At 41.8% G+C, this 12,116-nt stretch overlaps 1 protein-coding gene and 1 long non-coding RNA gene across 8 annotated transcripts in view; one reads left to right on the top strand and one right to left on the bottom strand.

The window, feature by feature from the left end:
* LOC114484626 (uncharacterized) overlaps positions 1–2,954 on the bottom strand; it is a 6,446-nt gene extending 3,492 nt beyond the window's left edge. The window contains exons 1-2 of the long non-coding RNA XR_003677757.2: positions 601–2,954; positions 339–458 (exon numbers count right to left, since the gene is read on the bottom strand). This is a non-coding gene — a long non-coding RNA (uncharacterized lncRNA). The remainder of the gene's footprint in view (positions 1–338; positions 459–600) is intronic.
* The window catches only part of EGLN1 (egl-9 family hypoxia inducible factor 1), a 56,845-nt gene that overhangs the window by 34,229 nt on the left and 10,500 nt on the right, over positions 1–12,116 (top strand). The window contains exon 2 of one of the 7 annotated variants that reach the window (XM_028481983.2): positions 10,322–11,582. The exons of the other annotated variants lie outside the window; for them this stretch is intronic. Within the exon in view, the coding sequence (XP_028337784.1) occupies positions 10,322–10,630 (309 nt within the window). The 3' untranslated portion in view covers positions 10,631–11,582. Of the gene's footprint in view, positions 1–10,321; positions 11,583–12,116 lie in introns of those variants that run through there. 7 annotated transcript variants of the gene reach the window in all.

Genomic DNA, 12,116 nt, shown 5'->3' with positions numbered 1-12,116 from the left:
GCATCCCACTTGCCGCGGAGCGGCTGGGCCCATGAGCCATGGCCGCTGGGCCTGCGCGTCCGGAGCCTGTGCTCCGCAATGGGAGAGGCCGCAGCAGAGGGAGGCCCGCATACCACAAAAAAAAAAACAAACAAAAAAAACTGGACTCCTCGTCTCCCGCAGCCCCTGCCCTAAGCCTGTGCCACCTGTTGTCTTCGTTCGTTTAGGGTAGTTACAGTTTTCCAGCTTCTCAAGGCAGACCCTTAGAGTCATACTCTCTCTCTTACCCCGTACCAGTCCCTCTGGGACTCCTGCTTGTGCCGCCTTCCAAACAGAATGAGAGTCCAGCCCCTTCTTACCACTGGTCCAAGCCGTCAGCGTCCTTCACCTGAGTTACTGCAGTAGCCTTCTGACGCACCTCCTGCCTCCCACTCTGGCCAGCCTTCAGTCTGTTTTCCGCATCAGGGGTTGCAGACTTTCTGCAAAGGGCCAGATGGTAAAAATTTTAGACTTTGTGGACCAAACAGTCTTTATCACAGCTACTCAGTCCTGCCGTGGCATGAAAACAGGCATAGATGATAATACGTAAACAAATGAGTGTTCCAATAAAACTTGACTAACAGAAACGGGCAGTGGGCGGTGGTTTTCCAGCCATTGCTCCGTGTGGCAGCCAAATTGCTCACAGCCCTCCAGCGACCTCTCTCTCACTTAGTCCTTTCAGTGGTGTCTGCAGCCTCCAGCTCTTCGCCTCTGACCTCATCTCCCACTGTCCCCTGCTTTGCTCTCCTCTCCAGGTACACTGACGCTCCTTTCCCTCCGACAGGCCAGGCACACTGTGCCTGGAACATTCAGTTCCTCATCTCTTTCAGATTTGCTCAGACGTCAGCTTCTCAGAGAGGTCTGCCTGACCACCCCATTAATAATTATAACCCCAGCGTTGTAGTCCCCATTCCTGGTTTTTTTTTTCACAATGCTTATCGTCTCACGTACTATTTATTGTGCTCTGTGTTGACTTAATTATTTTGTTTGTCCTTTCTCCTCCTAACAGAATATGTTCCCTGAAGGCAGTCCCTTTTTTAATCTGTCTGTTCATTATTGTACCCCCAAGATCTAGAACAGTGTCCGACATATAGTAAATGCTCAGAAAATAGTTGTTGAATGAATGAACAAATAGTTGATATTTTTAAGGTTGTTGTTGTTGTTTTTTTAATGCGTTCTTCCTTCTTTGTCACTGCACCAAACCCTGTCTGTTTCACAGTCTTAATTTTGCCTTAGTTTTCCTGTCCTCTCCATTCCTGTGCCCCTTCATCCGGGCTCGCATCTCTCACGTGCATGTCAGTAACCTCTAATCCCAGGTCATCCACTCCATCCCCTATGAGTAGCCTGAGTGATGTTTGGAAAGTTGAAATATGATTATTTTGCTACTATTATATTTGAAATTTGGCCCTTTGATAATCAGAATCCTATGGAGTGCTTGTTTAAAATTCTGAGATCGTAGGCCTCATCCCATACTTACTAAATCAAGATTTCAAGTATGGGGTTTGGAACCATATTTTAAGAAGTAGACCAAATGATTCTTACTGAACACATTTGGCTACACTGGCTTGTAAAACAAACTCCTGTGCAAGTCGTTGAGAGCCTCTCCGCCGGCCCCTGCCCGTCTATCCTGCCTCATCTCCCCCCGTCCCGCCCCACCACTTCATGTTCCAGCGGTGCTCACCTGTTTGTGGTCCTCTCAGGGTGCCGTATTTGTTGCTGCTTTTTCCAAATATTGTGTTTCCTTTACTCAGAATCTCCCCCTACTCTGGACAAGTTCTATTTTTATCCTTCAAAATTCTGCTCATTTGTCACTTTCTCCATAAAGTATTTTCTGCCGCCCCATTCCCATGAGTGCGTTGATCATCTTTGCTGTCTGGATACCTTGTATAAGACTCTGTTGTGTTTATTACACTGTCCCGGATGCCTTTGTGTGACTGTCTCCTGTCATGACCCACCTGAGCCAATTCAGTTGTTTAGGTATTAGGCTCTTTTTGAGAGATACTGCTCACGTTTGCAGCTACAGATAAGTAAGTACTGTTGATCTACTCCCCCAAAACAGCTTCCAGATGGCATGTTACTATGAAAACAAAACTCAGACTGAGCTCTGCCACACACACAAAAATAGTCTTAGAGACTGTTTTCTAAACTGGAAGGAATCTCTACTCTCCATTCATTTAGAAACTCTGACAAGCACCTGTTATGAAAGGTTTATTCCAGGCAGAAGTGCTAATATGGTTTTAGTATTCCTTTTAACCTAGATGAGATCAGACGACAGAATTCCCTTAGAGGGGACTAATCGCAGAACCAGCAGGAACCTTAAGGCCTAGGGTACCATCCCGAAGAGTACAGGCCACTGGGTTCACTGGACTTCTGTGTATGTGCTCACGTAAGAGCAGTGCTCCCTGTTTGATATCTAGCCAAACCACATAGCTTACTCACCACTCTTTTCTAATACTGGAGTCATTTCTAATATCTATTATGCTAATCACCAAACTCTCTGGATTTGAAGAGAGATAAGGATCCTGGGCTTACCTGAGGTTTCTTACTAGAAGCTTTCAGCATTAACCAATGACTGTCTATATCCAGGAGTGGTTTTGCAAATGTTAACTGACAATCCAGGATGAATATCAGGACCCTCTAATCCAAGCCCTCCAGTCCGTTAAAACAAATAAGCACTCTATGCTGAAATAACTTAAATAGTTTAAATCACACCCCTCTTCCAGACTCTGGAATTTCAGGAAGCAGGTGTTGAACTTTCATCTCTGTATTCCCAGGCCGAGCAAGGTGCTGAAGTGAATGTTTGTAATGTTAAGCAGCTGGGGGTTTTGTTTGTTTTGTTTGTTTGTTTGTTTGTTTGTTTGAATGCTAAATTGCAAACTGTGCCAGAGAGTTATATCAGTAATAAAACAAGTTTGCCATAGCTGTCAGAGACTGTGTCTTACCCGTGCACCTCCTTGCATGGGCTGGAATGCAGTCTTGTCGCTCCTGGAGATCCAGCTGAGGCCTGCCTGGGATCCCACCTCCTTGTGCAGAGAGGTTGCTCTGTCCTCCTCCTCAGGTTTCAGCTTGGGGTGCTGCAGGTGACTGCCATAAACACAGAGCCCGGCTTAGGAACCTGAGGAAGAGCTGTGCAGAGCTGGTGAGATTGCAGCCGAGGCTAACAAATTATAGGTCTCCTCTGACAGCAGAGCCAGGCAGCTCAAATATAAACTGCTCCCCCAGACCGATTCCTGATTTGTAAAGTAGAAGTTTATCAATTCCTTGCTAAAAGGGAAAAGGAGTGCAGTAAGGCATCATTATATATATCTCTAGATTACACTGCCTGTTGGGACATTGCTCTTTAGCAGGTTGATTTTAAAATGTATATTGAAGATTTTTTTCCTTTGGGGCTAGAATTAGGGCCCAATAAGGAAAGTAGTGTGTCTGGTGTTGGATTAAACAGTCCATCATTGTTGGGCCATTTGAGGAGTAATTTGGAGTAATCCTATTTATTATGTTTCCTTTTTTTTTCCTGCATTTTTCATTCCTGTGAGTATGGAGAGAAGAGTCTCTTGGACTTTTTTAAACTTTAATTTATATTTGTAATTATTATGTTTATACTCTGCCTTACTACACAAATTATAACTAGCTTGTATTAAAATATTCTATAGGGAGCATAGTAAAAATGTTGAAATTGTTCTTGTATTATATGATAGAAGATTAATAAAGAGCTCTCAAAAATCAGTAGAGAAATGATGAATAACCCAGTAGGAAAGTGAATAAAGGATGTGAGTAAGCAGTCAACAAAAGAATTAAATAGCAAGTAAAAATATGAAAAATGTTTACTCATAAATTGAGATGTGATTAAAACATTAATAATACAAGTTTTTACCTATTTTAAAAGAATAAAACTTAACAGCCAGGGTTGGCAAATGGGTGGGAATATGTATGTACTCATACAAAGTATAGGATTCTGAAGGACATTTTGGCAATAAAAGTTTTTAAAAGATTTATATTTTCGGGCTTCCCTGGTGGCGCAGTGGTTGAGAATCTGCTTGCCGATACTCATAAATTGAGATGTGATTAAAACATTAATAATACAAGTTTTTACCTATTTTAAAAGAATAAAACTTAACAGCCAGGGTTGGCAAATGGGTGGGAATATGTATGTACTCATACAAAGTATAGGATTCTGAAGGACATTTTGGCAATAAAAGTTTTTAAAAGATTTATATTTTCACTTCCAGGGATTTGATTTTAGGGAGTTATTGAGGATGTTTACAGTGATGAGAGCTCCAAAACTGTTCTCAATCACAGTATTGTTTATAATAACAAAAAGTTTTAAAAAACATTTTAAGGAAACAACGTAAATGCCCTTATATGTCCTGTTTTATAATATGTCTTTAATCATTTACAATTAGTCAAAAAAGAATTAGTAAAAAAATTAGTCAACATTCATTTACAAGTGGTCAGCCTTTGGCTAGTTATTTAACCATTTTCCTGTGATGAGGACAGCAACAAAGCTTAATGAGGTCTTACTCTAAATGAGTTTATTCCATAAGAACGTGTCCTCTGTTCCTTCTCTTCTCCCTATGCGCTCTTGCTTCCGTGGCACTCTCTGGCAGCCGCATCGCTTCACCTATCCCCTGTGAAGATGGCGCCTAACCCACATCTCCAGCCATGACCTCTTTTTGGAGTTCCAGACTCGCATTCCCAGCTGCCTTTTGAACATCTCCACCCAGATGGCCTAGCGGCATGGCAAACTCAGTATGTCCACCAAAAGGAACTCATCTTTCCCAAACGCATATTCCCTGCTTCCATTAATGGTCTGTTCATCTCAACCAGACACGAACCCCCTTGAACCCTCTTTGATTCCAGCCTGTCCCTTGCTCTGTCTGTGAAAGCACACACTGAGTCCTCTCACTCTTCTCAGTCGTTACGCGTCCCCAGTCTGTTGACCCTTGGTCCTGCTCTCTCTTTCCCCACCCTTCACCAAGCCCCTCCCCTCTATCAGCCTGTCGCTTCTTTTCTCTGTCTGTTGCAGCTGTGACCCGACTGGTCCCCTCAGTGTCATTTTTCTTCCTGCCCCCTTTCCCAGGTCCATCCTATATTCTACTTGTCATGTTTCTGAAGCACAGTTCTCTGATCACGTTGCTCCCTTGCCCCAGCCTGATGGCTTCCCTCTACCTGTAGTATAAAGGTTCCTTATTCCTAAGTCTGGCCCATCTTACCTTTTCCGTTTTCTTCCCCCTTCTCATGAATGCTGGGCTTTAGCAAATGTGAGTAATGTTCTTTATTTTCTTGTTTAAAACTTCCCTTAGTTAATTCACTCTGTGAATTGAAGTGCCCTCTTCTTCCATAAAGTCTGCCATGATCTATCATAATACTGTCTCGGTACGTCCTTTTACATTCTTCCCTTTCTACCTGGAATTAGTTGAGTAAGTTTTATCCAGTACTGATCTTCTGAATGGTCTTTATTGCCCTGTGTGGACTAGAGGCTTGTACCAAGAGAAACTGCCCTTGTTCTTATTGCTATTATCCTTTTTCTCTGTGCTAGTTTTATTTTTTCCATGATATAGATTTGAAAAATTTACCTTCCCAAACACAAAGTCTAAGTTTATTTATGATGAGATATGTTATTTCTAACATTAAAGTTTAGCAAATAAGTCAAGAGACTTAAAATTTTAAATGCCTGTGGATTGCCCTTCCTCATTACCCCTATTTAACATGCTAATTAATGCAGTGAACAAAATTCATAATTTTATGAAGTTTTTAATTGTCTTTTTTAGGAAACGAGATTAACTAAGCAGATGTAATTGAAATCTGCAGTTTTAAAAACTAGATTACTCTTATAGTAAATACCAACTTGCTGTTAGTCTAGTTCACTTGATGACCTGTTTTCCCCGTATTTGAGCTAGATTTTGTGGACCCCAGAGGTAGTGATAGTGGTGGGTGTGTGCTTTGGGAATGAAGGAGGAAGAGACTTAAAAGCTGTAACTGCAGGGCTGGAGGAAACCTTCTGCAGCACATCTGGACGTGGGAGGACCGAGCCTTACGCACGTGCGTATCGCTGTGGCAGGTGGGCGGTCAGGCTGAACAGGGCCCCACTGGAGCCAGGAACTGGGGAGGCTGCAGAGCCGCCGATTTTCCCTCTGGGCGCCTCAGGGTCTCTGGGGCCTTTGGCGGGCCTTCTGTTCTCATTATAGTTAAGTTTTCTGATCTCCAAAATGGAGACGTTAATTGTACCTAACCTTTAAACTTGTTGTGAAGACGAGATGAGACGGTAATCCTTGCCTGGCTCAAGGGGAGTGCTTACTGCATGTTAACTGTGAGCATCTACAGAGGGCAGGGGACTGGCGACCCTGGGGCAATACAGTTTAATAGAATACATTTTCAGATAGTAAATATAGTACTTTGATAGCCTGTAAAATGTTACTTTTCTTAGCTTTGAATCAATGTTTTAAAATAATTCAGTTCAAAAAGGAAAAAGGAAAAAAGTTTCCTGGTTCAACTTCATATTGAATACAAGCCTTCCAAGTGCCAGAAATAAATGTCTTCAGACTCCAAAGAGGTATCGCAAACCTCTTCCTTCCTTTTATTCTTAGAGTAAAAAACAAATTTATGGTGTTTCTTATCTTAAGAACGTCCTCAATCATGTATATTTTCATATCAAAAAGGAAAAAATAGTATTTAATTGTTTTGCTTATGTTTAAATAGACTTTTCCTAATGGGAAACTGAAATATTTAAACTTGGTGTCTCAAAGAGATGTCAGATTAGGAATGTACCTCAGAGTGATATAGTGGGCAGCTGCATTGTTTCTTTCCAGGCTGATGTCTAGACTCCTCCACTGTCCCCAGCCCAGCCCAGCCCTTAGAGGGGGGCGAGGTTGCACCCGCTGCTCCTCAGGGGACAGAAGGGTAACCGGGGTTCCGCTCCGATCCCCAACAGATCTCTAGGGATGGGGATATTTCAGCTTTTCTTCATAGACTTTAATGCCTTTCCTTATCCTTAGGACCAGTACATACAGTGTAAATCTCTTGGAACAATTTTATCCTTTATAGGTGTGTCTCAGTCCATGTGGGCTGCTATAACAAAATACCACAGACTGGGTAGCATGTTAACACAGAAACGTATTGCTCACAGCCCTAGGGGCTGGAAAGTCCGAAATCAAGGCGACCATGCTGGTCACTCTGGTGAGGGCCCTTTACTGGTTCGTAGCCAGCGACTTCTGGTTGTGTCCTCACATGGTGGAAGGGGCAGGGTTACCTCCAGAGCCCCTTTATAAGAGCGCTAATCCATTCATGAGGGCTTCCCCTTTGTGACCTCAGCACCTCCCAAAGGTCCCACCTCCTAAGTCTTTGGGGGTTAGAATTTCAACATGTGAATTTAGGAAGGGACACAAACATTCAGACCATAGCAGTGTGCATTATCTTACAATAATCTTTCATATAAATCCCAGAAGAGGGAAGCTGCCTTCTTAAAAGCTTGTGTTGTGGCCATTGCCACCCAAGGACCGCAGTGGCTCACCGCTGCTTACCTTTCCTGTCCTTCTTCCTCTGCTGAATTTTCAAGATTTCATCCTATTTTTACCAAATTAACTTCTTAAGTAATTAAGTGACAGAGCAGACCGTTATAGAAATACCCCACTGTCCCCTCAGCTGTTTCCTATATTTGTCATGCTTATACTGTTTGCTTTTTATCCCTTCACCTTTCCAAATCACATCTGTCCTTTAAAGATAAGCTGGGGTCATGTGTAGCTCAGAGCCTTGTCCCTTTATTTTATCCCACATGAATAATTCCTTTTTTTCAGAATTCTTTTCCGGTTTATTATTTGCACTACTCAGTTTTATTAGTTGATTTGTAAGTGCCTCGTGTTTTCTTTCTTTCCAGTTAAGTCCTTTCAGACAGTCACACTGACCCTTTTTGTAGTGTGTTATGTTAGGTATTCCGTAAATATTTTTTAATACTGCTAATGACTTCTAGACTAATAACGTGCTCAATCAGGTAAAATCAGGTGTAGAATGAGTTGTTATTAGTTGCTTTATCAAAAGATTAAGAGAAAATAAATTGAATTTATTAAAAGTATTGTGAATAAGAATCTGCATATTAAAAACAAACAAAACAAGAACAGCAATATCAAGAGTCTTTTTTACACAAATATATATAAAATATACCAGGAAGGGGCTTCCCTTGTGGCACAGTGGTTAAGAATCTGCCTGCCAGTGCAGGGGACACAGGTTCGATCCCTGGTCTGGGAAGATTCCACATGCTGTGGAGCACCTAACCCCGAGCGCCACAACTACTGAGCCTGCGCTCTAGAGCCCACAAGCCACAACTACTGAAGCCCGCGCACCTAGAGCCCGTGCTCCGCAACAAGAGAAGCCACCGCAGTGAGAAGCCCGCGCACCACAGCGAAGACCCAACGCAGCCACAAATGAATAAAATAAATTAAAAAAAAAAAAAATATATATATATATATATATATATACATATATATACACCAGGAAAACAAAATTACCAGTTAAGACATAAAGCATAAATATTATTTCAAACCTGGAAGCACTATGTTACATTTAAGGAACTTTAAATTTTGATAATCCAAACCATAGCTAAGGATAACTTTATTTAAATATGAATACTTATTTTAAATATAACAGCTTCCAGATTTCATGAGACATTATAGAAATACCTTTTTATGTTTTCTAGAATCCAAATGGGGAGGAGTCTCAGGACACACATGAATTGCTAAGTGCAGTTTCACTGTGTCATTTTTAGGCCACAGAGATACTTGAATGAATTTATGACCCTTCCAAATCTTTGCATGTTTCCTACAAAATTTATCTTTCCCCAGAACCTCTAGGAGTTTGGCTCTTTCGGGTCTCAGGTTTTCCATGACGATCTGCTTTTTCTGGGTATGCTTGGCTCTCCCTTTTCCTCTTAGAGTCTCTAGTTATAGGCACGGAAGGGCTTGTCTGTGTTCTGGGATCAGGATCGCCTTGCTTCCTTCTCATTTATGCATCACTCTTATTTTATAGCCACCCGCAGTTAGCTGTAATTATTGATAGGCCGTCGTCTAGTTCGCTGGGTTACGCTGGTGTTTTGCATTTTATCCTTTTACAGTTGTACTAATGTACTGCTGCCTTTCCTGCGGCTGGTATTAACAGGTCAAGCTGGCAGATAAAATGCAGGCCCTGTGTATCACTGATCCCCTTCTCCTTCCTTCCTTTCTCTACAGTTGGTGGTGTCCCTGCCACCAGAGCAGAGCTAAAAGGATCTAGGGAACAGCAGACCAGGCTAAAGTGGTAATGGCACCTCAGATAATACATTTAGGTGGGCGTGAGTGAGCTATATCAGGGATTACAAAATTTAATTAATACAATTGTTTAAAGCCTTTATTGCATCTTTTATTTTTTCCAAAAGTCTCACTTGGAATTCAAAGGACACAGATACATGCTGCCCCTAGTTGAAGGCTGGGGCAAGACCAAACAAATGTTTGGCCTCTTCTCATTTCACTGGACCCCCTGCCACCAGTGGCCACCCCCAGGTACCTCCAGTAACCCTAAGGAAAGCAGAGTAGAAGTGACTGACACAGACAGATCCCATCTTCAGGCATAATCCTGGTGTCTTCAATGCTGTTCTACTCTGGGATGTCTGGCTCATTGTGACTGTTGCTGAGAAACTTCTTTCCTACCCTGTGCATGTTACTAAAACCACTCTTTCACCTAGTGTTTCCATCTTGGTAAATAGTCAGCTCCATGCATTCAGTCACACAGGCTGAAACCTGCAGTCGGCCTTGACTCTTTCCTACTCTCCGCTTCCAGTCCCTGAGCGCGTCAGGTTGCTTTTCTACCTTCAGAATACATCCCACCTTGTCACCCTGGTCAGCCTCTTTTTTGTTTTTCTCCTAGAAACAAACTGCAACAGCCAATTAGCAGTCGTATTTTTTCACTGTCCACCCCCAGTCTCCCAACACACACACCACGGTCTAGTTCAGTGGTCAGTTACACGGGTTCTTAAACCAGACTGCCTGCATTCATACCTGGGTCAACTGTCCTATGTCATTAAGAACATTAGTTAACCTTTCTGGGACTCAGTTTCCTTAACAGTTAAATGAAGAGGAGGAGGATGGTACTAGTTACCTCATACAGTTGTGTCAGATAAGTTATTATACACAAATTACTTAGAGTAGTGCTTGGCAAATAGTAAACGTCCAGTGAATGTTAGGTAGTGGGTGATATTGAGGTTACTGCAATTGTTATTTTTTATTCATACAGAATCTAATCTGACCTTCTTCAGACATTAATCAGATGTCTCCTCCATCAGCCTCCTGTCACTTTTAGAGCAGTACCCAGAGTCCTCACCGTGGCCTGCTGGACCCCCTCGGACCATGCCTTGCCCTCGCTCCTTTTCCTGCAGCTGTCCTGCTGCTGTTCTCTGCCTGCCTCGCCACTTCTGCCTCTGTGCTCGTGGTCCCTTTGCCGGACGTGCTCACCCCGCACATGGACACACGACTCGCCGCTCCCTTCCTTTCATCTCTGCTCAGTGCCCATTCCTCAGAGCGGTCCTCCCAGGCCAGGGTTCCAGAGTGTCGTGCTCTCATTTTCTGCATCCTTCAACTTAACACATTATTGACCGGAGATGTACTAACGCCACAGACGTTAGTTTCTGCAAAAATCCCCCATTCAATAATGTGTTATCTTTTCATAAGATGTGAAGAAAATCATCACTACCTAACGTCATGTTATATATCTGTTTGTTGATTATTTACCCCACTATGCTGAGTTCCATAATAAATGAAAGCAAGAGACCTTGTTCATCATTTTAGCCCCAGGGCCTTTCATGTACATAGTAGGTGCTCAAGAGGTGTTTGTTAAATGGAGGGATGGGATGGGGTGGCATGGGTGGATGATCGAAGAAAGATTTTCCCATTTGTTCTTAAATGAGAAATGCTGAGGTTACAAACCAGGTAGTTGGAGGGAGGCCTGAGTAAACTTTCTCAAGATGAGAACTCCTTAGGGAAGAGTTCAGGTTGATTTTTCTTTTTTTTTTTCCTTCTGTTTTGTTGCTAAGAATGTATCAAGTAATTTACCATAATTGTCTCAATTAATCATATATGGATTAATTGCATTATTAAATTAGTACCTTTTTATAGTTACTGTTCAAGGTCTGCTACATATGCCTTTTCTTTGCAGCTAATGACAAGGAAATTGGGTTTATCTTTTATTGAGCATTATTAAATGCAAGAAACATGTCATTCTCCTTCTTATTACAACCTCAGGTCACAAGAAGAGGGATTTAAAGTCTGTCTAGAATTACGAAAAATAGAGACATAAGTAATCTTCACCAAAAATTCTTCTTCTGATAAAGAGCAGCAGTAGGTCCAGGTGTCTATGAAAATGTGATTTTTTTTTTTTGAGCATTCAGGTTGAAAATGCTTTCTAGTCCCTCAGAGATGGAACAGAGTTATTTGTTAACTTAGGAATTTTAAAAATTAGCATTTGCCATTTATCTTAAATAATGATGTAATTTAATTACTGTTTGATGACTTTATACTAATTCATTGGCATTAATACTGATCCATTAACTTTAACACGTGGAGAAATTAAAGAAATAAAGAATTTCAAGAATAACTGGTAATCTTGAGCATCTTTGTTTTTGTTTTCTTCGTAATTCCTGAGATTAAAAAAAAATTACCCTTACTAATTTCACTTCATTATAATATACTACATTTCTAGGACATGCAAGTTATTTGGTGCTTTTTATTTGGGCCTCTCTTACACCTTCATACTTAAACCCAACAGTCTTCTGAACTACATCTTGTTATAGTCTGAGTGAAAAAATGACTTTCTGATTTGAAGAGGGGTTCGTCACATGCTAATTTGTCATTTAGCCTTTTTTTAAAAATCACTGACATTAAATGAGTTAGTGTTTGGAGTTGATCTTCTAAATTGTGCCTATCCAAATTGGTACCACTCAGACATGGTATTAGAGGATGTGTTTGGCTGTCGGACGGTAACGCAGGTGTTCTGTGGCGAGCTCAGGGAGGGTGGCCATCTCCCATGGAGCAGGACAAAGCCCACCTGATCTTGATTATCGGCATGAGTAACGATCACGAAAG

The sequence above is a fragment of the Physeter macrocephalus genome, chromosome 20, assembly GCF_002837175.3.
Source record: "Physeter macrocephalus isolate SW-GA chromosome 20, ASM283717v5, whole genome shotgun sequence".
Classification (NCBI taxonomy): Eukaryota; Metazoa; Chordata; class Mammalia; order Artiodactyla; family Physeteridae; genus Physeter; species Physeter macrocephalus.
This window is presented reverse-complemented; position numbering and strand designations above follow the sequence as displayed.